Raw genomic sequence first — 20186 nt, forward strand, 5'->3', positions numbered from 1 at the left:
CTGTTGTCCCTTTTTATTTTTGTGTTTTTATGATGCAAAGCACTTTGAAATGCCTTGCTGATTAAATGTGCGGCACAAATGAACTTGATTTATGGATTTATTTCCATCTGTGATCTGAGGTCTTATGTTGACTACACTCTGAAACCAAAGACCAGAACCAGTAGATCAGTTCAGGATCTGGTTCTGGTCATTAATGGACTCTTACAGCAGACAGGAAGACGTGTTCCTCAAACGAAGCAGCTGATGGCTTCATGTTAGAGGCCCGTCTGTTGGGTCTGTTCACATGAAGGTAAATCTTTACCATGTCAGTCAGCTGCTCACTAAAGGGAAGGGGACGACCCTCCATCTCTGTTTTTATAAACCTGAGAAACTCAGGAGTCTCCTGGATTCACGTCAAAGCACCTGATGAAAAGCACATGAATGAGGTCCTTACGCCCTCCATCCCCCCTTCGGTCCCTGAGACATTGAGCCACAGAGTCAGGAGCTCCACTGAAAGCGAACAGCTGAGGTTTTCCACTGGTGGGGGGAAAACCTCCAGCGGAGGAGGGTTTTCCTCCTGCAGAGGAGAGAGGCTGATGCTGTTGTTCAGTCTCTGGGAGCGTAGCGAGTGAGGAGGCATCTCTCAGCCTTCAGCTGCTGATCTGTTCACCGCCCGCAGTTAGACCTGGACACCCCTGAGGTAGGACACACCCTGCTTTCAGTAGCACTCACACCTGCTGCGTGTTTGTAGAAGGATGAGATACTGAGGAGCTTCCTGCTGGTTCTGAGCAACACCTTTATGATGTTTCTGTGCTTTTATTTCCGAGTGAGTCAGGACCGGAGAGAGACGCCTTAATTAGTTTTGCTTGCACAGAATCAGAACAATCAGCGGGTAAATTTCTACCCTGGCACCGGACCAACAAACATTTATCCTTAATGATACAACACATTATCAGAACTATTCACCGCAATGCCAAGCCATCTGCAACTCTGACAGTGTGAAGGACTTCCTGTCCTGCACTTTCAGTTTTAGTGACTGATTTCAGGTGAGAGTTCAGAAAGAGAGCTGAAGCCAGATCCAACAGAGAGACAGGCTTCTGTTCTGGATGTTCTCTGAAAGATGAAGACATAATTTATCTGAGCTAGATTGACTGGTGGGAAATGCTGAAACATATCGCTTTTTAATGCAGCGCAAAGAAAACAAGCAGCCGGAAAATTTGTTTCCAATTTATTTTCGTGTGCCAAGTTGTAAAGAAAGACCATGGTCTCCGTGATGAATGAGTCTGGGGGGGATGGAGAGGTAGAGAGAGAGGTGGGGAGAGGGGCCTCGTCTGGGCAGGATTTGCTGTCGAAGCAGAACCCCCGACCACCACACATATTTGTGGCACGGCATGAACTTTTAAGAGGGGGCTCTGAATGCATCGGCGCTGGCAGAGACACGCAACCCTCCATCTGATGGAGGGTAAATCACTTCATGGTGACAGGGAAAAGGTGAGAGCTAGACAAATATTTACACTGGCTGCACCGCTCCATTCACCCTCCTTTTATAGGAACATAATCCTTCAGAACCTCTGCATTTAGTCCTGAAATGGGTTTGTCAAAGAAATCTGCTTCTGTGGTTCTGAAAGGAAATCCAACTGCTAGGCAGAACAAAAGTCAAGTCTTTACTTTCTAACATTATCTGAAGGTTGAGCTTGACGCAACCTTTGGATTTTGACTTCTGAGTCAGAAGGATTTGTTCCTCTTCCGTTGACTACTTCACCTGGTCGGCTGGATTTCATAGTTTGACCCTGAAAAGGTGCTGTCCTCTCAGACAAGATGTGCCTCAAGCCAGAGGTGTCAGTTTAAAAGTGATATAAATATGGCGGACTTATTAGAACAGTCAACACAACGTAGTCCTCTCCTCTCACACCAACCAACTTCATGTCCTCTTTCACCACATGCATAAGTCTACCAATTGCATAATGGCATTCTTCTACCAATAAAGTCACTGTCTGTCCTTGGAACATGTCTCCCAGGCTCAACACAGAGGGAATGATGAGCGGCAGTGAAAGACTCCGCCCTTCGGTATGAACCGAACACACAGGCAGTGACTAAAGTTGAACGTTTTTCAACATCCTTGAGTATCGTCATTAGCCGGCTTGTGCACGTCTACAAGCTTGAAATCTCACATGCACAAATTTCACCGGTTGCTTGGCGGGAGGAGGACAAGGAATTGGCCCTCATTAAGCAAGCTCCATAGGAAATGAATGAAAAGGGAGCAATGTTGCCTCCTGTTATCTCCAGAAGCCTGAGCTGTCCCTCTGCTGTCCTCACTCCTGACCTGTCCTTGCTCATCACTCCCAAGGAGAACCTCAGCATCCTGAGGTCTGCAGCCTCCAGTTCTGCCTCCCGTCTTTTCCTCATTTGTTGTGTCTCTAAACAAACATCTCTACTGGTCTTCTACACCCTTCTTCTTGCTCTTGATGAAAATCTTTATCTTTATCCATTCCAACCTGCTTGTAAATGCTTCTTCACCCTCAATTGCTCTGGACTTTTAACCCCAAGAATCTAAAGTCTTCTACCGTCTTTACTTCTGCTCTCTGTAATGCCACCATTGCTCTTGTGCTCCTCTCATTTACACTCATGTACTCTGCCTTTCTGCAGCTCATCTACCTCTCTAGCTCTTCCTCCACCTGCATCCTGCACTCACTCCAGATCACAATGCCATCTGCAAACATTTCAGTCCATGGAGACTCCTGTCTAGCCTCATCTGCCAGCATGTCCATCACCAAAGCAAACAAGAAGAGACTTAAAGCCGATCCTTGAGGCACACCTCACTGCTATCTCACAGCTCCAGTGCCCCAAACTAAGGCTATGTTCACAGAGCAAGTAAATGCGACACAAACCCGTATCCAACTTCTTCCACAGCAGTCTGAATGACCACACTTTGATATTTTTACACCCTAAAATCCAAACTCTGCCACTTCCATAGGTGGTGCTAAATCATATCTGTTTTCAAAGCTTCTGAAGTTTCATTTTATCCAGCTTTTACTCAGAAGCCAGATGCTGTAAATCTGAACATAAACAATGGCGGAAGCTAGCTTCTTTTATCTTAAGATCTTGTAACGATACTGTCTGCACCACCAGAAGCCATACCATGAGCAAATCTGGATGTAAACAACTTTCATTACGGAATGAACAATTTTAACAATGAAAGTTGTTGAGCTTTCATTGCTCAACAACTTTAAAACTCATCCATGGATGGCAGTGGCCTGTATTACTGCCGTAAGCATTGACGTCTACATTCTTCTTGTGCGCATATATGGGTCGCCCTGGAGTCGTAAACCATTCACACAGAAGTCTGATTGTGGTTGCATTTAATTAGAGCAGCATGAACCACCACACTAAAAAATCGGATTTTAGCAGAAAATCAGAATTGAGCATAAAGACCAGCTGGGTGAGCATAGCCTAACGTACTCCTCTGCCACTCCAGAGCTCCTTATGCAACACCGCAGCAGCTCCTCTTTTGGTACGATTTCGTGCATTTTCTCTAAATCTACAAAACACACAAACGTATGTAGCTCCCTCTGACTTCTTGAAATTTTTTGAGTATTTGTTTTTATAGTGCAAGCCTTTAACTTTTGCTTAATTGTCATACTTCAAAATATTTACATGTCAGTCAATGGGTCCATGAGGACACCAGTGTCCACCTGGCAGTTAAGAGGTTAATAATACACAGGACCACAAACATTCAGTGACTCACTGAACTTGTCTAAACTTGGCTTACAAAGACTGAGTGATCTTTAGCCTGTTCTTGTTGCTCGGAAACAGGAGTTTTTTTCTGGACTAAAATAGAAAACAAACAACCTGACAAACTGAAACAGAAATCCAACAGCCTCTCAATTTAATGTAATGTGGTTGGATGTTAGTTTTCTGTTCCCTCAAGTCCACAAAGACCTTGGTTTTTCTTCTGTTCAGAAACAACTCTGTGCACAGCAGCTTCTTCACTCATGCCAGAGATGAGTCTCACCACAGCAGTCTGATGGCAGTGTGGTCATGGCATGGTGATGTGTGCACAGCCCTGATGAGAGCTGGTGCCAACACTGATGGCAGAGGAGATATGGGGACCACCCTGAGACCTTTATATGCGGTTGTTAGAAAGTCCTTTAATATCCAGGGAGAAAATACCAATGACTAACAGCTTTCACCGCAGTCTGTGAGGCAGGATGGAGTTAAGAGCAGAAACACAATCAAAAAGCTTGTGCCAGGCACACTGGTGAGTTGCAGCTATTATAGCAGATTGATAACAATGGACAGGCTCAGCCAAGGAAACACTAGCATTGTTCTGAACAAACCAGCTCTCACTAGCATTGTTCTGAACAAAATTGGAGAATAGGCTTTACGAGTTTGACTCATAGAGCCTATTCACACCCATTTAGTCCTCTTTAATCAAACTCTACTCCGTTTCAAAAAAAGCACCAAAAAAGCTAACTGTGGTCTACCTAAGAACTAAAACCTTGATTAAATTAAAGGGAACTTTGGCACTGTGCATATGTGGATGCAAGCCAGTGACGTGCGGTCAGGGGAGGCAGGTGAGGCAGTGCCTCACCAGCCATCATGGAAAGAAAGAAAATATATAATCATAAAGTAATTTAAATTGTTATATTCATCCGGTGGTTTGTACTAAAAAATATTTATTTTTCATGTAGCTTCACCAATTTCGATTTTTATTTGTTCAAAATCGCTGAATTTTCTCATTTTCCCATTCAAATGCTTGGAAGCGATGCCGGTGAGGCAGCAGCGAGCTCTGCCTCACCTTGGATTGCGCAACCCCTGGCTCTGCACTGGCTGCTAAGCGGAGAGAGCATGTTGCTGTACGGCGTCAATAAAATGGTTTAAACAAATTTAATATGTGAACTTATTTCCAATAATTTAGCTTATGTATATAATGTACAGTGCTTTTTGTCACCAACTGTGTTTGTGTAACGTGTTTCGTGTAATGAGCGATTATAAACGGCAGAGAACAGGTTCAAGGTGAGGCAGGCAGTTCTCTTGCCTCATGGCAGGGGGCGCTCAAGATCCCAGACGTTCGTCTTGTTCACTCCTCAACTGCCGAGTAAGTGACAGCGAGCTAGGCTAAACGATTCGGGAAGCAAGTCAAGTGCAGCGATAGATTATAATAGAGATAGTGATTTTTTTCCTCTCGCTTATCCCGACTTTCGACATGGATGACTACATTACAACACTAAAAAAGTTTTCTCAAGTGGACTTTCAATCGAAGCAGGAGATAATAACCAAAGGAAGACCAACGCCGGAGCTGAAAGGTTTGTATGTGTAAGGATGCAGAAGTGAAACATAACCTGTAAACTGCTGTCAATCTATGCATCTATTTGCAAATCTGATTCTGATGACGTCAGTGCCTCACCAGCTATGAACCTCACCGCACGTCGCAAGCGGACCAGAGATTGCTCCAAAAGCAGGAAACAGTGAAACTGCAGTGTAGGGCTTTCTGGGTCAATTGAACCAAAACAATCAAAGAGTCTAGCGCTAGAGGGAGAAATGTTGTTTTACCAAAGACAAAAGAAAAATCTAACAACTGCAAAAGTATGTCTCTACTCCATTTTCATTTACATTTTGTGAAGAAGGAAGTTGCACTTCAGAGGTTTTTATGTTGTTTCCTTGAGTAGTTCTTGGTGAGCGGCACCACAGGTGAGAAGTTATCAATTAGTTTGGATCGTTTGACACAGTGCAGTGTGAAAGTGAACTGCAGCAGCTGAAAATGTAACTAATGTTGCAATGTTGGTTCCCAGTCGAACTGAGTCCACCAGACTGTCAGTCTTGAAAAGAGCCGTAATCTCATAATCATCTTAATTTTCATCAGGACCGCTGTGATCAAGCAATCTATTCAAAATGTACAAACTATCCCTTTAACTTATTAGTATGAGACAGTTTGTTAGATTTTACAGTTTGTAGTAAATCTTGTCTGCTAAATGCAGACATCTTCATTCTTCAGGTGGAAACTGCTGATCAGATTCTTGATAAACGATAACAGGGATTCATAAACACCAAACATAAAACCTTTTTACAAGTTCTCAATCAGATTTGGAGCTCCTACTTCTGGCCCATGTGCTCCTCTTGGCGGCACACAGTAGAGTTATAGAAACTGTGCAGATGAACGGGAACATGTGTTTGTGTTTATACCTTTAATGTGCCAACTCTGCCATAATGAGGTTCAGTTAGCATGTATGTAGAAAGCTAGGACAGATCCTGCCCTCATGGACTGATTCAGCTGATGAAATTACTTCTTCAGATTAAAAAAACTTTAGTTTGTAGCTGATGTTTAACCCAGTTTATTTAACACCAACCACAACAACCAACAGAGAACGTCATAAAATTAGTGCTGAAGCTGAACTCCCTCTAGGTTTCACAGATATAACCAGAGGAATAAAACACATCGAGGAGTTTAATACATTAGAAATTTGTTAAGGTTAAGATTAATCATCAATCTAAGAAATATAAATTGAAGTCGGTAAAAAGTTAATTTATCAGATCTGAAATCATTGTGAAGACAAAGCCTCAAAATATGTTACAGTTTTGATTAGACGTGCCTGTATCCTCCATATGGAATAAAGTAGGTTCTGAATCAGTCCGATGAAGGCAGATGATGAAGGCGTAACTGCAGCCAACATCAGACGAAGGTTTCTGTTCCTGTTTAGTCTGTAAAGCTGAGCTGTTCCCATGAGATGGTGCAGCATTTCCACAGCTCTCAGCCTGACTTCCTGCTGTCTCCAGCTCATCCATGAAGCTGTTTTCTGCACACTATGAGTTCACCTCAGGAATTGAGCGCAACTTTTTGCAACAACTATTTTCTTTCTCACTGCTTCATAAAAACTAGTTACTACTCCTCTTTTGCTGAGAACCCAAAGAAACATAACTTGGTTTTTTATTCTATTAACACATCTGTATATTTCTTAGAATCTGCTTCTTATATTTTCCATAAAATATGTAATTTAGTCATATTCTATTTGTTTGCACCAAGGGACAAATAAAAGCTTAATCTATTATTTTCTCCTCTGTAAAACCTCTACAGGAACCTCCCAGTCGAGGAGCCTTTACCACATGTAGAAAGATCAAAACGACACTCAGACATTCAGCTCCTCACATCCCGTCAGTCTGCACATGTTCATCCCTCTGCACAACCAAAACACACATTTCAGTGACACGTTCCACCCAGAACCAGCTGTAGTTTGATGCCAGATTTTGGCTGCAGACAAACTCAAATAGAGAGAGGGGTAAGTCAACCCATGAACCAACTGGCAGATTAATTCATCTGCCTGCCTCACCTGAGCAGAAGTCAGGTTAGCAGCAGAGGTGATGGCAAAGGTTGGAACGTGGTGGAGTCCAGATTGTTTTTATTCACCTTTTTAACTCGGCAATGTTTCCTTCAGCCGTCCATCTGCTCTGTTTACGCTGCAGACTGACTCAGCGACCGCCATGTTTATCCCTGGCTGTTTTCTCTGATGTCTCAGACTGCAGGATTTCTACATATTTACATATTCTTTTTCAAAATTTATACAATTTTGAAAACCTTTGTGAGAAGAAAACATTTACCTGGTTGCATTTTATGATCTGTCTGCTCCTGAAATGGTGAAAGAATAATTATTTTAAAGTAATATTCCCCTGTTTCCTCTGAGCGGGATCAGCTTTGATCTGTTTATGACTTAAGGAAGATAATCTGGACTAGATTTTTCCAAACTGAACACAGATGATCTGAAGAACAGTTTGTGATTGAAGGTCATTTGTTTGTTGTGACAGTCCCAGTGTAAGAACTATAGGTCGTCTTTATTAAGGAAATTTTTAACTGAAGTATTTTTCTGTCAGCAAAGAAAACTCAAATTATCAATGATTTGAAACAAACACTAAAAATGTGAAGGAGCAAAACAAAAGGGCTTAGAAGCTCAGATCTGGTTAGAAGCCTGCATGCATAACCGCTACATATGAAGCAAAACACACTGCACTTCTCCCTGTTAAATTAACCAAAATAAAGAGAAAATTGTTTAAAAATTTTTTTATCTTCCAATAAAAGAAACAAGAACAGCCTAAAATATAAAATTAGTTTATATAGCCAAACACAGAAAATGATTCCTCAAACTTTCTGAACTACACCAGTCTCGAATGCCATAAATAAATCAATGAAACAATAAGCAAATAAATACATAGATTATCTAATACCTTATTTGTGATCATTTAAATATATTGACATTTTCAGGTAAATAAATGTATCTGAAAATATTTTAATGTTTCAATAATTTATAAAATTTATATATTAAATGTGAAAATCATTAAAGATTGAATTCATTATATTTCAAAAGCCTAAAAATTATTTCAGATATTAATTTCTTTACAGTCATATGATTCAAGAAACCATGAATTTATTTAATCTATGGATCAGTGAGAGTGGGCGGAGCTAAGTGCTGATTGGTCTGAAGCCGAGTTGCTGTGCGGGTTAACCAATCAGATGTCAGGCTTTATTTGATGAGTTATAACAACAACTTCATGACAGAAACATAATAATTTACCTGTAACATAATGTTTTTTTATTCTTAAAAATTGATACTTTTTCATTTGCTTGATGAATTTATAAGTTTCAAATATAGAAATATTTATCTGATTGATTATTAATTTGTTGAATGGTGCCACCATTGACACACAGAAATCCTGTTGGTTTGAAAACTAACCCGACCTCTCTCCTCCTACAGCTCCCCCTGGTGGCGCCTGTTGCTCAACCAATCAGATCAGACTAAACCATGAGGCTCCTCCTCCTGCTATGCCTTCTGACGCTCGGCCACTCCAAGCCCTACCGGCCCGTCAACGTCATGGAGCTCATGAAAACCAACGACATCATGATGGCAGACTGGGATGATGATGACGACGATGATGATGACGATGATGATTATGATGATGAGGACTGCCCGGCTCACTGCCGATGTTCACCTGGAGTGCTGCAGTGCTCCGATCAGGGTCAGAGTACTTTTTATGTTCTACTTATTGTTAAAAAATGTCCCCTTTTTTTCCCATATTTATCCACACCTGGAAAATACTTAAGACTTTTCTTGGCAGTGTTGGATTCCTGCTGGCATTTAAATCCAGCAAAAAATTAAGAAATGCTCCCATCGATGGATCATTACTGCCTTTTATTGTGAAACTAAAACATTTTAGCTGTTGTTTGTTTGGTAAAAGATCATAAGTAATTTGTCCTGCTAGCGCTAGACTAGCACATTTGTTTAGGCTGTATTTACCTAGAATGCCCCGCGCTGTAGTTCGCTTGCAACTTTTGGAGCAGTTTTTGGTCTGCTTGACGTTCACATATACATCAGAGCCACACCAGAGTTCACTTTAAGCATACTGATACCAAAGTTTTTAGGCTGACGAGTTTCTTTAGTTGGTCCGCATTAGAGTTTTATTGCACATTCACACCTCCCTAAACGAACCAGACCTTCTGGACAAACGGACTGCAATTCGATCAAAACGGTCCACACATGGCTGGTGTTTAAATTGTTTTAAATATCTGAAAAGTTGGAAAAACGCTAAAACTTCTTTTGCTTTGGTTGTGAAGGTTGTCTAACCCGTATCTCGGTTAAAGTACATTATTCAGTCGAAAACAACCTTTAAAAAGAGCTTACCAAAGAACTGACTGAATATTGATTGTTTTAATTGAGGATAATGAGGTTATAGAAGATCCGTGGATGAAACAATAAACTGGTCCAGGTTGTTATTTAGGAACTTTTGGTTTGGAAATAAAAGAGAATAAAAGATGTTTCCATCGCTCTTGATGCTTCAGTGTACAAGCTGTCCCTGAATGCATCATTTAGTACTTTCTGGCCAGTAATTCATTCAGGAGTTGGAAAAAATGCTTTTAAACTTTTGATTTCTGTCTTCATCACCACTGCAGCTGCAGTGTTGTCCACCCTGTTTGGTTCTGGTGCCACGTTTTAATGTCGCTCTCTGCACAGAAACATCTTGCATGTATTCAGATTTCAAAACAGAGTTGTATCCATTCGGTACACGTTCCTGAAGAACCAACAGTGGTTCTGAATAGTCCTAAAATGACTCACTTGTGGAAGAAACAGAAAACCTGCTTAAATTTACTTTATGACCAACCTTGAGAATGAAATCATGACTGACTGAATCACTATGAGTAGTTAGACATTGAGTCAGAAACCCTCCATCTTCATCTGTTCTTGTCGCTAACCTGAAGGTTTCCTTTGTGCTGCAGGTTTAATTTCTGTTCCTGAGAAGATTCCTGAAGAAACGGTGATGATCGACCTACAGAACAACGACATCACCGAGATCAAGGAGGACGACTTCAAAGGCCTCAACAAGCTTTATGTAAGAGAGATTCAACTGCTAAATCCTGCAGGACAGCAGATTCAGATGGAGGATGGATGATTATGAAAGATTTTAAATATCAAGAACTAAAAAAGTGCAACAGATTCCACTGCTACTATTTATTTAAAGATGAAGATGTTTGGATTTGGAGTTGTGATGAAGCTGCAGCGCAGTGTGGACTCAGATTTACAGCCTGTCATGATAACAAATGTTGCTAGACAATAAAAATAATAAAGTTATTGATGACTAATAACTAAAATAACTAATATTGATGTTTTGACACCGTATTCAAGTAATATAATGGGAATAGAATTATAATGCAATATGAAGTCTCTATAAACAAAATTGTCCTCCAATAAAAGGGCTGGTTGAGACCAAAGCATCAGTCTGAGGACTTTTATCATCCAGTTTTTGGTAGAAAAGAGAAAAACGATAAATCATGCCAATAAAAATTATTCAGCTCGTTTTAATTCATCAAGCGGTTAATTGATTTACTGCCTTTTTTCGGCAAGTCAACACTGGAATAGAAAAAAACTCAAATGTTTTAACCTTTAAACATGTTTTATCATCGCAGGAAGTTATTTTTTTAGTTACTTGATTAAATTTATTTAGTTAATTAAAATAAAAACTAGAGATAAAAATAATGCTGCAGAATATCAAAAATCACTTTGTCATTATAATTGTTTGGAATATCACAAATTCAATGTGATGTACAGTATATATACATCAACATATGTTGCTCAGTGAAAACATCTATAAAATAAGTTTAATACCATGAAACTAAGTTGTTTCATTGTCTAAACAGCAGGAGCCAGACATGAGTTTATGTTGTCGGAATGGAAAGTATTAGATTTTATTTCTCAGTTAATCATTAACAATCTGGGGTTAATGTCTTGGATTAAAGTTTGGAGAGGACCTAAATCAGAAGGACAGGAACACTGCAGACCTGATTATTCAATGAGTCAATCAACTTTATAACTAAACAGATGTTTCCCTGATTCAATTAAATTCAATTCAAAAATACTTTATTTAAGACTGCACAATGTGTCGTAAATTAATTGTCATCGCAATATCTGTGTGTGAAATATTCATATCTCAACGGTCAGTTTGGACTGTAATAATTGTGGGTTAATGAACTCCAAGTATTATAAAACCTGCATTTTTCATACTATTGTAATTTTAAGCAAGATTTACAGAGTCTTACGGCAGCAGATGTTCATACTGGACACTAATGAGTTGCGTTAGCAAGGAAATGCGACTCATATCCAACTTTTTCTTGGCAGTCTGAACGGCCCGATTCCGATCTTTTAACCCCTCCAATAAATCCAATCTGTTCAATTAAATTGTATTGAACTAATACAATGGCGCAGTTGGTAGCACTGTTGCCTTGCAGCAAGAAGGTCCTGGGTTCGATTCCTGGCCGGGGTCTTTCTGCATGGAGTTTGCATGTTCTCCCTGTGCATGCGTGGGTTCTCTCCGGGTACTCCGGCTTCCTCCCACAGTCCAAAAACATGACTGTTAGGTTAATTGGTCTATCTAAATTCTCCCTAGGGGTGTGTGTTGTGTGTGAATGGTTGTTTGTCCTGTATGTCTCTGTGTTGCCCTGCGACAGACTGGCGACCTGTCCAGGGTGTACCCCGCCTCTCGCCCGGAACGTAGCTGGAGATGGGCACCAGCAACCCTCCCAACCCCATTAGGGACAAGGGTGAACAGAAAATGGATGGATGGATGGATGGATGAACTAATACAATTAAATTGTATCTGATCATCCTCAAAGTATCTGCAGTCATTTTGCATTTTATCTGACTTTATCCGAGACATCATGCGCTGTAATTCTGCACCAGAAGAGGGAAGATGGTAAGTCTGGACGAAAACAATGGCTAAAAATGATAATAATGAAGTGATGAAAGCAGCTTGAGTCAGTGAAAAATGACATCACAACCCAACAACTCGACTCCACATCCAAACAGACTCCTCTACAGAGGCTGCTGTCAGTGCTCCACTATAGGTCTCTGCTTTTAGCAGGCATTTCTTTTTATCCTTCGCCTGGTTCTGATCTGGTGACCAGGCTGTCAGCATTTATTGTATTGTCTATAATTTATAAATTTCTTATTATGATTGTCGTTTTGATTGTTGTCCTGATAAATTCATAATGTTTCAAATCCCAAAAACTGTCCGTAGTGTTGGGATTGTTAGTTTTACTTCCTCCCCCCAATGTTCAATGAAAGCATTAATAAAAGTTTAGAAGTGCAAAAGTTGATTAAACACAGTTATATTTTGTAGTTTAATGATATATATCACGCTTCTTTATCTGAATGGTGTCCCAAATAGGAATGTTTTTTAAGAGCAGTATTTGTGTTTGTGGGGCTATTATTGCACACAGCCACAGTCGCACCGTTACCTAAGAAAATAAACCAAAAAACAGGTAATAAATTGTTCTTAAAAAGATAAAAGTGACTTTTTGTCACTTTTATCTTTATCACAATGGAACCACAAAATATCGTGATAAAGCTTTGAGTCCATATTGCCCACCCCTACTGTCAGCTCTGAACAACTTTAAAACCGTTGTACAATGAACAAGAAAACAGAAAAAAAATTGGTAATTGAGCATCAAGACCTGCTGTGGTCCTTTGTTGAAAATTTGTGTATTTCTTCATATTAAAAAGAATATTTAATCACTTTTAGAATTTCTCCCTGTTCTCTATTAATCACATCAAACTGCTGCAATGCAAAAAAATAGTTCCACTCCTGCAGAATTAGATTTCATCTCATCTTCTCCCACCTTCAGGGTCTGTTCCTGATCAACAACAAGATCTCCAAGATCCACGCCAAGGCCTTCAGAAACATGGACCACCTGCGGCTGCTGTACCTGTCCTACAACCTGCTGACAGAGATCCCGGCCAACCTGCCTCCCAACGTCATCGAGCTGCGCTTCCACGAGAACAACATCAACCGGATCCAGAAGGAGGCCTTCAAGGGCCTGAGGAAGCTGCATGTGTTGGGTGAGGCAGCCTGCCTCTGAACCAGGGTTATTATTCGTTTAGGTTTTTTCATTATAGATTATTTTTAGTTTGTTGCGACTTTCTGTTTGTCTAATTAGTTAGTTTGTGTGTTTTCCAGTTAAATATTGTTTAGTTTTAGTTCAGTTTTCATTAGTTGCAGCAGTAGTTTTAGTTTTTCAGACTTTGTTTGATTTTTAAAAAGGATAAAGTATTGTATTGTGATACAATTGATTGGGTAATGAATACTCAAGAAGATGCTCTTTTCAATTATTTTTGCCGTTTAATCCCAACTTTTGCTGCCGTAATTTTTTGTGGACTAGTGTAAGTGTATAGAGTGTAGGACTGTCACGGTGACAAATTTTGCTTGCCGATAAATTTATCCCAGAAGTTATTCCGATGAATGATAATATTGTTGTTTTGAGACCATTTTAAAATAATATAAATGGTAATTGCATAATAGTGCAAAAACAAATTCTCAAAGATCTCAAAGATTCTCAAAGAAAATTTTAATTCTAATGAATATATAACACTGGAACAGAAAGAGATTTTAAATATCTAAAATATTTAAAACAACAGAAACAACAAATGAAATTAATTATGAAACAAATGTGAACAAAACTGTCGTTCATTAAAAGGCCTAACTGAGACTGAAGCACCAGGCTGAAGACTTTTGTCGTCCAAAAATACTTTAGGTAGAAAAAGAGAGAAAAGAGAAAAACAATAAATCATGCATTTTGAAATTATTGAGCTCATTTTAATTTATAATGCGATTATAATTGCTTTAATATTTATTGTGCCCGGCCTAATGGAGTGCCGTAATTTGCCGACAACTAACAAAAACTGCCTGTGTGGGAGATAGAATCGAACAATATAGTTCCAGTTCTTCCCCATTAATAACCGTTTTTATTTGTTTCAGTTCACAAAAATATCTCCTTAATTTCAGATTTTGTTATTTAGTTAGTTTTACTTAACTATAATAACCTTGCTCTGGACTCAGCATCAGGTGTTAATTAGACCCAGACGTGGCTGCAGTACAGACTGAGCCTGAGTCAGAAATCTGCAGCTGCACAGAACAGAAAATAATGATTCATCTGAAGAAATAAGCAAACACAGCTTCAACAGAACAGAGTTTAGGCTGGTTAATCCCAACTAAACAGGATCTAAAGTCTGAAACAGCCAAACAACAGCTATGAGAAATGAAATGATGTCGTTTAAATTGGTAATTAGATGTACCAAGATTACCGGAGGCTGTAATAACGGCTGACATCCAGGCACCTCCAAAACTACAGCTGAACAATAAATCAATAAGAATATCGCGATTGACACGTCATCAATATCAGTAGATAGCATATCTGATAGAATATTCAATATTCAATATATGGCATATTCACTGAACTCTGATCCAGAACCACAAAGCATTCTGGGAGGCGTAGGCAGATTAAAGACTTTAGTCACTGAACCTCTCAAGGCTAGCTAAGCAATATCGGTGGCATCAGCTGACAAAAACTGCTAGTTACCTAGCAACTCACTCATTCTTCAGTTGCCTAGCAGCAACTTGAGTGATTTTAGATATTTAAAACAAACAAAAAAAACCAATCAATAATTATTGATATCGACTAATGTAAACACTTATATCGTGATAAGTTTTTCAGCCATATTTCCAGCAGTAATTGAGTCTGTCCACCCGTTATAATCTGGGTTCACTGACTAACAAAAACAATATTTAGATTCTGGATGAAACTAAAGACTTTAGTACAAAATAAGCCGAATTATAGCCGACTGTGAGTTCATGCAGAACTTTCTCCACCTATAGACTAAATTTAGATGCAGAGTTAGTTAATAAGTGCGTACTTAAACATCACATAAAACCATTTAGAAACAATTTTCGAAAACTGAATTTTCCATGAAACACGACTGGAACAGACGAATGTGACTTCAGGCGATGTTTCTGCTGATCAGCTGATCTTATTCACAATGAGCGGAATATAACTGCATCGGTTTACGGTAATAAAACAACCAGTTTCTAACTAAAACATTATTTTAGTTAAAAGCACCAGTTTCTTTCCATCAGCAGGTCGATGATGTTCCACCCTGAATCTTTGTGATTTATTATATTTACAGCTCATTTAACCAAATTTGTGCAGATCTCTGGGAGCAACCAATGCGGTTTCCACTGTACTGTAATTAACCATCCATGTTCGCAGTCATGTTGATGGATGAGCTCTAATGGATCCAGATGTTGTGTGCTTCCCCAAACAGAGCTGGGAGCCAACCCTCTGGCCAACAGTGGGATCGAACTGGGAGCCTTCGACGGCCTGTCCACTCTCTACATCGGCATAGCAGAGGCCAAGCTGACAGCCGTCCCCAAAGGTCAGACACCAAGATGAGGATCCTCTCACATCATCGTCACTGCGACATGCTGCAGTCGTCCTCTAACCCTCATGATTAATCAGCCATATCATCACAAGCAGCTGGATTTATGATCATGTGTGCTGCTTTTCCTCCCAGCGCTCCCGACTTCCATCACTGAGCTGAGTCTGGACTACAACAAGATCTCCAAGGTGGAGGTGGAGGACTTCAAGAGATACAAGAACCTGCAGAGGTGGCGACCATCCGCGGTGTTTTCTGCAATCTATCGATGCACCGTCTGTCTTAGCATGCAGTTCTACTGGCAGCTGCTGCCTACAATTACTGTATTAAAGAATCATCTAGAACAGTCTTTCTTAAACTGTGGTCCGTCAGGCAGTGCATGTAAATATTTAAAAAGTGACGCAAACAGTTAGCTTGCCAAAGGATTGTGTTTAAAAATAATAATGGATAAGTAGATTAAGAACGGGCCACTGAAAAGAAAAGCTGAAAATATCGGTGGAAAAAAACAACAACAGCAGGACTACTTAATTCATGTCACTTCAACAGCTACTATTATTTTTATTTAATTTTAAAATATTTATTTGGCAAATAAATATAGTAGATAAATACAGTTCATAGAAGGATAACTTTTATATTTAATGGTGCAGAAGAGTTGTTTCTGCCACAGCAACGAAAGTCTATTTTTCTTTTATTATGCTATTATTATTATTATTATTATTATTATTATTATTATGTAGTAGTAGTAGTAGTAGTGGTAGTAGTAAAGCACAACTTATTTTTTTATTTCCACATGTTTGACATCATTGGAAAGCCTAGGATCTACACTTTCACCATCTGTAAATAACTCAAAGCACAGCACAGAACCACCCTTCTTATTAGAAGGGTGATGAACAAAGAAGACAACAATAAATGAGTTAAGAGACGAATATTGTACATATTAAGATGTTGTGTTATTGCACAGGCAATTTCATGTTAGGTAGTCTGTGAGTGTTTGTGAAATTGGTTAAATGGTTAAGTGATCCTCAGTCTGAAAAAGTGTGAAAAACACTGACCTAGAATGATCTGTCCACTAGTTTTTGATTCTTGGACTATAGTAAAATATTTTTATCCAAGAAAAGTTATTTTTAACAAAACACTAATTAATTCAGCATAAGTTTAAAAAATAAACCAGTTTTTCTTTGTTAATTTGCTAGTATACTGTGTCATAAAAATCCTATCAGCTAAAATATTATTATATATCTGGATTTGTAAACTACAGTGTAAAAGTGTGTAAAAGATTAGTCGTTTTTTCAGCGCCACTGAAAACCAAATTGGACCTAGAATGGAACCCTGGGGTATACCTTTTGTGATGTTTACGTTGACGTGTATTAGAAATGATGCTGTTGTTGATGATTTCCAGCATCTCCTCCAGACATTAACACCTCCCCAAACATCCCTGCAGGTTAGGACTGGGCTTTAACCAGATCCGATCCGTGGAAAACGGCAGCCTGGCCAGCATCCCGGACATCCGGGAGATCCATCTGGACCACAACCGTTTGAAAAAAGTCCCAGCGGGCCTCAGCTCCCTGCGCTACCTCCAGGTGAGCGGGTAACCAAAACAAGTCCGGGGCATCACCAGGACCAAAGTTAGCACTTCATAATCCCTCTTTGATGACCAGTTTTATATGAAAAAGATGAAAATGAAAATTATTTTCAAAGGAAATAGTAAATATTACAAAAGAAAGTCCAGATGCTTTCTTTTCATAGATTAAGATTAAGATGTTTGAGTTTTAACAAAGTGATGCACATTTAAATCCATTCTCAACCTCCAAAACATTATCCAAAGGAATTTTAAAAAATGAAGTACTGTAAACTTAAATACTGGTTTTCTGAATAAAAATGGCGCCCCCAGGTGGTACCACCAGAAAACACAAGGGTTCCTACAGAGGATCTAAATGTTAAGAAGTCTCAGCCAGAGTCTGGCTGATGATAAGGACTCTAAAAACATTTTTTTCTCTGGTATTAATTAAATTAATCTAAACTGATAACTGCACTTTTAAAGTTGCATTTTGTTTTAATTTAAATAAAATTAGATAAATGTTGCTGCTATTATCCATAAAATAACTGAAGGAAAATTGAGTCTAGTTATGCTTAAGTTTTCTTCCTGTTACAAGGAAATGTTTCATCCCCATCGTCAAAGAACTGCATTCATATGATTGTAGTGAATTGGTATAAAACACATTTATTTGATATTTCCATATAAATATTTCCATATATTTGGACTAAACCAGACTAGTTGATTTAGTAAACTTATGTAACACAAGTTTATTTATGTAACTTGTGTTACATAAATAAACTGAATCTATTTATTAATTTTCTAATAAGTGGATCAAGGAACCTGCAGAACTTTTCTTTTTAGGTTAACTGCTAAATTAAGCCAAAGCAACCTGCAAACATCTGACAGCAACATATTTGATGAAACTCAAATATGCCAAAACAAAACCCAACAAACCCAACAAAAGCCAAAATTTCACCACAACATCAAACAAAGACTCATGGTTTAGTTTCCAGGATATCACCAAACCAAATTAAACACAAAGTCTTTCCGTCTGCACAGGTAATTTTTCTTCATGGCAACAAAATCAACAATGTGGGATACAACGACTTCTGCCCCAGATCTCCCAGCGAGAAGAAGAAACCGTACTCTGCCATCAGCCTATTCGCCAACCCGGTGAAATACTGGAGCATCCAGCCGGCCACGTTCCGCTGCGTGGCCAGCCGGCGGGGCATCCAGCTGGGGAACTTCAGGAGGAAGTAGAGCAAGATGGCGGCCACTCAGAAACAGACCCAACATCCTCATAACAGAAGGAGGGGAAAAAACCCTGTAGGCTGAAAACTGTAGGAAATTAGACTCATTTCTCATTATATTGACGTATATTAGAAACGATGCTGTTGATGCTGGTTCATTCTCTCTGATAAATGTTGAATCATAAGCTAACAGCAGGGGGCGTTTACTGGGGAGTCTGTATTTGTATTTTTATGAAAACCACTCTGACTTTTATTATGGGCTTTAAATAAAGATGCTTTTAGTTCTTTTTATTCTAGCCTGGATAAGATCCACCTGATATTTGTAAAACTTTATAAAATCTCTTTTGAACATTTTTATTAATGTTGTGGTGATATAATTTCCACAGAGGACAAAGACTGTAACATATGAGGTGCTTAAATATTGCTTTTCCCTCCTGAATAACTGGCTCTGAGTTGTTGTACGTAATCTGACTGCATGCTTGTGTCGTCTGTATTTAGAGGCTGAGGTCCGTTTGGACCAGAACTTTGAGTCCTCTGCAGGGCTGAGGACAGACTGTTCGTTTGTTTCATCCAGACAGCTTCAAAGGTCCCAACCTGGAACGTCAGAGCATCTTTTGTTTCAACATGTCTCCTCTGAAATGGTGCTATATTTATTGAGGATGTCTAATAAATAAATCTGAAACACCTCAATCATTCATTCTTTGTCCCGAACAACAAGTTTAGGTGTAAAATTGAGATATTTCTGCAGTATCATACAGCAAGCATGTAAAAAGACTAACTACGTGGGATATTTTAGATTCTACAAACGTAATAAAAACAAATAGTTTCATTGTGACAAAAGATGGTTTTGAAATGTCATTTCCTAAAACGCATCCAATTTAAAAGAATAGAATAGAAATATCCTTTTTTACTGTCCCAAAGAGAAAATAAAATCAGGTTAACTGCAGCAAAGTGACAGAACCTCAAGTAATGTAGGTTCACATAAAGGTTAAAATATATAAAAACAAAACTAAGAATAACATATTGCACAATAAGGTCGAAATTACATAATAAAGTCAGTTGCAGTTATTAACAATTTAAAAAGTATATAAATGTAATCGGATCCCTGCCTATTCCTGTTTTGGTATTTTCTTTTGTGGATCATATCTAAAATATTGTAAAGATTATGCAACCTGGGTAGTCAAGATGGCGTCAAGATGACGCCGGCGCAGCTGGCTGCCTGCAGACGTAGCTCCAGTCGTGTGTGTTTGTCTGTGTATATTTGCTGTAACCGATTAAGGATCCGTGCTTGAAGAACCCATGGATCATCAGTTGGGCTTTCTACAATGGCTGGATGTGGTTCTGTCGATGTTCTCCGCGTTCGTCTGCTACTTTTTCTACTCTTGGTTGCGGAGAACCTCGCCGAGTGGAGTAGCGGCATTGTTTGCTCGCGTGAACGGCTGATTGCGCTGTGTGGGCCTCTGCTGCTGCCCGGAGACGGGCCTGTGGTTCCGGAGGAGTTACGGAGGAGATGACGGGGCTGCGGGTCTGGAGGTAAACGGAGGTAGAAGAAGAGACGGCGCAGGCCAGCGTTACCGGCGATTATTGTGGGGAACGTGAGGTCTTTGGTAAATTGGACAGACGAACTCACGGCACTGGTTAGGATCCAGAAGGAGTACTGGGAGTGCAGTATCTCTG

The 20186-nt window shown here is 39.4% G+C and overlaps 2 protein-coding genes and 1 long non-coding RNA gene across 3 annotated transcripts in view; 1 reads left to right on the forward strand and 2 right to left on the reverse strand.

Annotated features, from left to right (window-relative positions):
• The window catches only part of cenpp (centromere protein P), a 93130-nt gene that overhangs the window by 33161 nt on the left and 39783 nt on the right, over window positions 1–20186 (reverse strand). The gene's annotated exons all lie outside the window — the stretch shown is intronic.
• aspn (asporin (LRR class 1)) lies at window positions 489–19199 on the forward strand. Its single transcript, XM_028002878.1, has 8 exons — window positions 489–679; window positions 8721–8982; window positions 10238–10350; window positions 13139–13352; window positions 15612–15722; window positions 15861–15954; window positions 17164–17302; window positions 18319–19199. The coding sequence occupies exons 2-8, from the start codon at window positions 8769–8771 to the stop codon at window positions 18517–18519; spliced, it is 1086 nt and encodes a 361-aa protein (XP_027858679.1). The 5' UTR covers window positions 489–679; window positions 8721–8768; the 3' UTR covers window positions 18520–19199.
• On the reverse strand, window positions 13228–15605 carry LOC114135523 (uncharacterized). The gene is made up of 3 exons (XR_003593608.1): window positions 14749–15605; window positions 13995–14038; window positions 13228–13366 (listed from the first exon to the last, which is right to left on the reverse strand). It is a non-coding gene; the product is annotated as an uncharacterized LOC114135523 (long non-coding RNA).

Source organism: Xiphophorus couchianus, chromosome 20 (genome assembly GCF_001444195.1).
Source record: "Xiphophorus couchianus chromosome 20, X_couchianus-1.0, whole genome shotgun sequence".
Classification (NCBI taxonomy): Eukaryota; Metazoa; Chordata; class Actinopteri; order Cyprinodontiformes; family Poeciliidae; genus Xiphophorus; species Xiphophorus couchianus.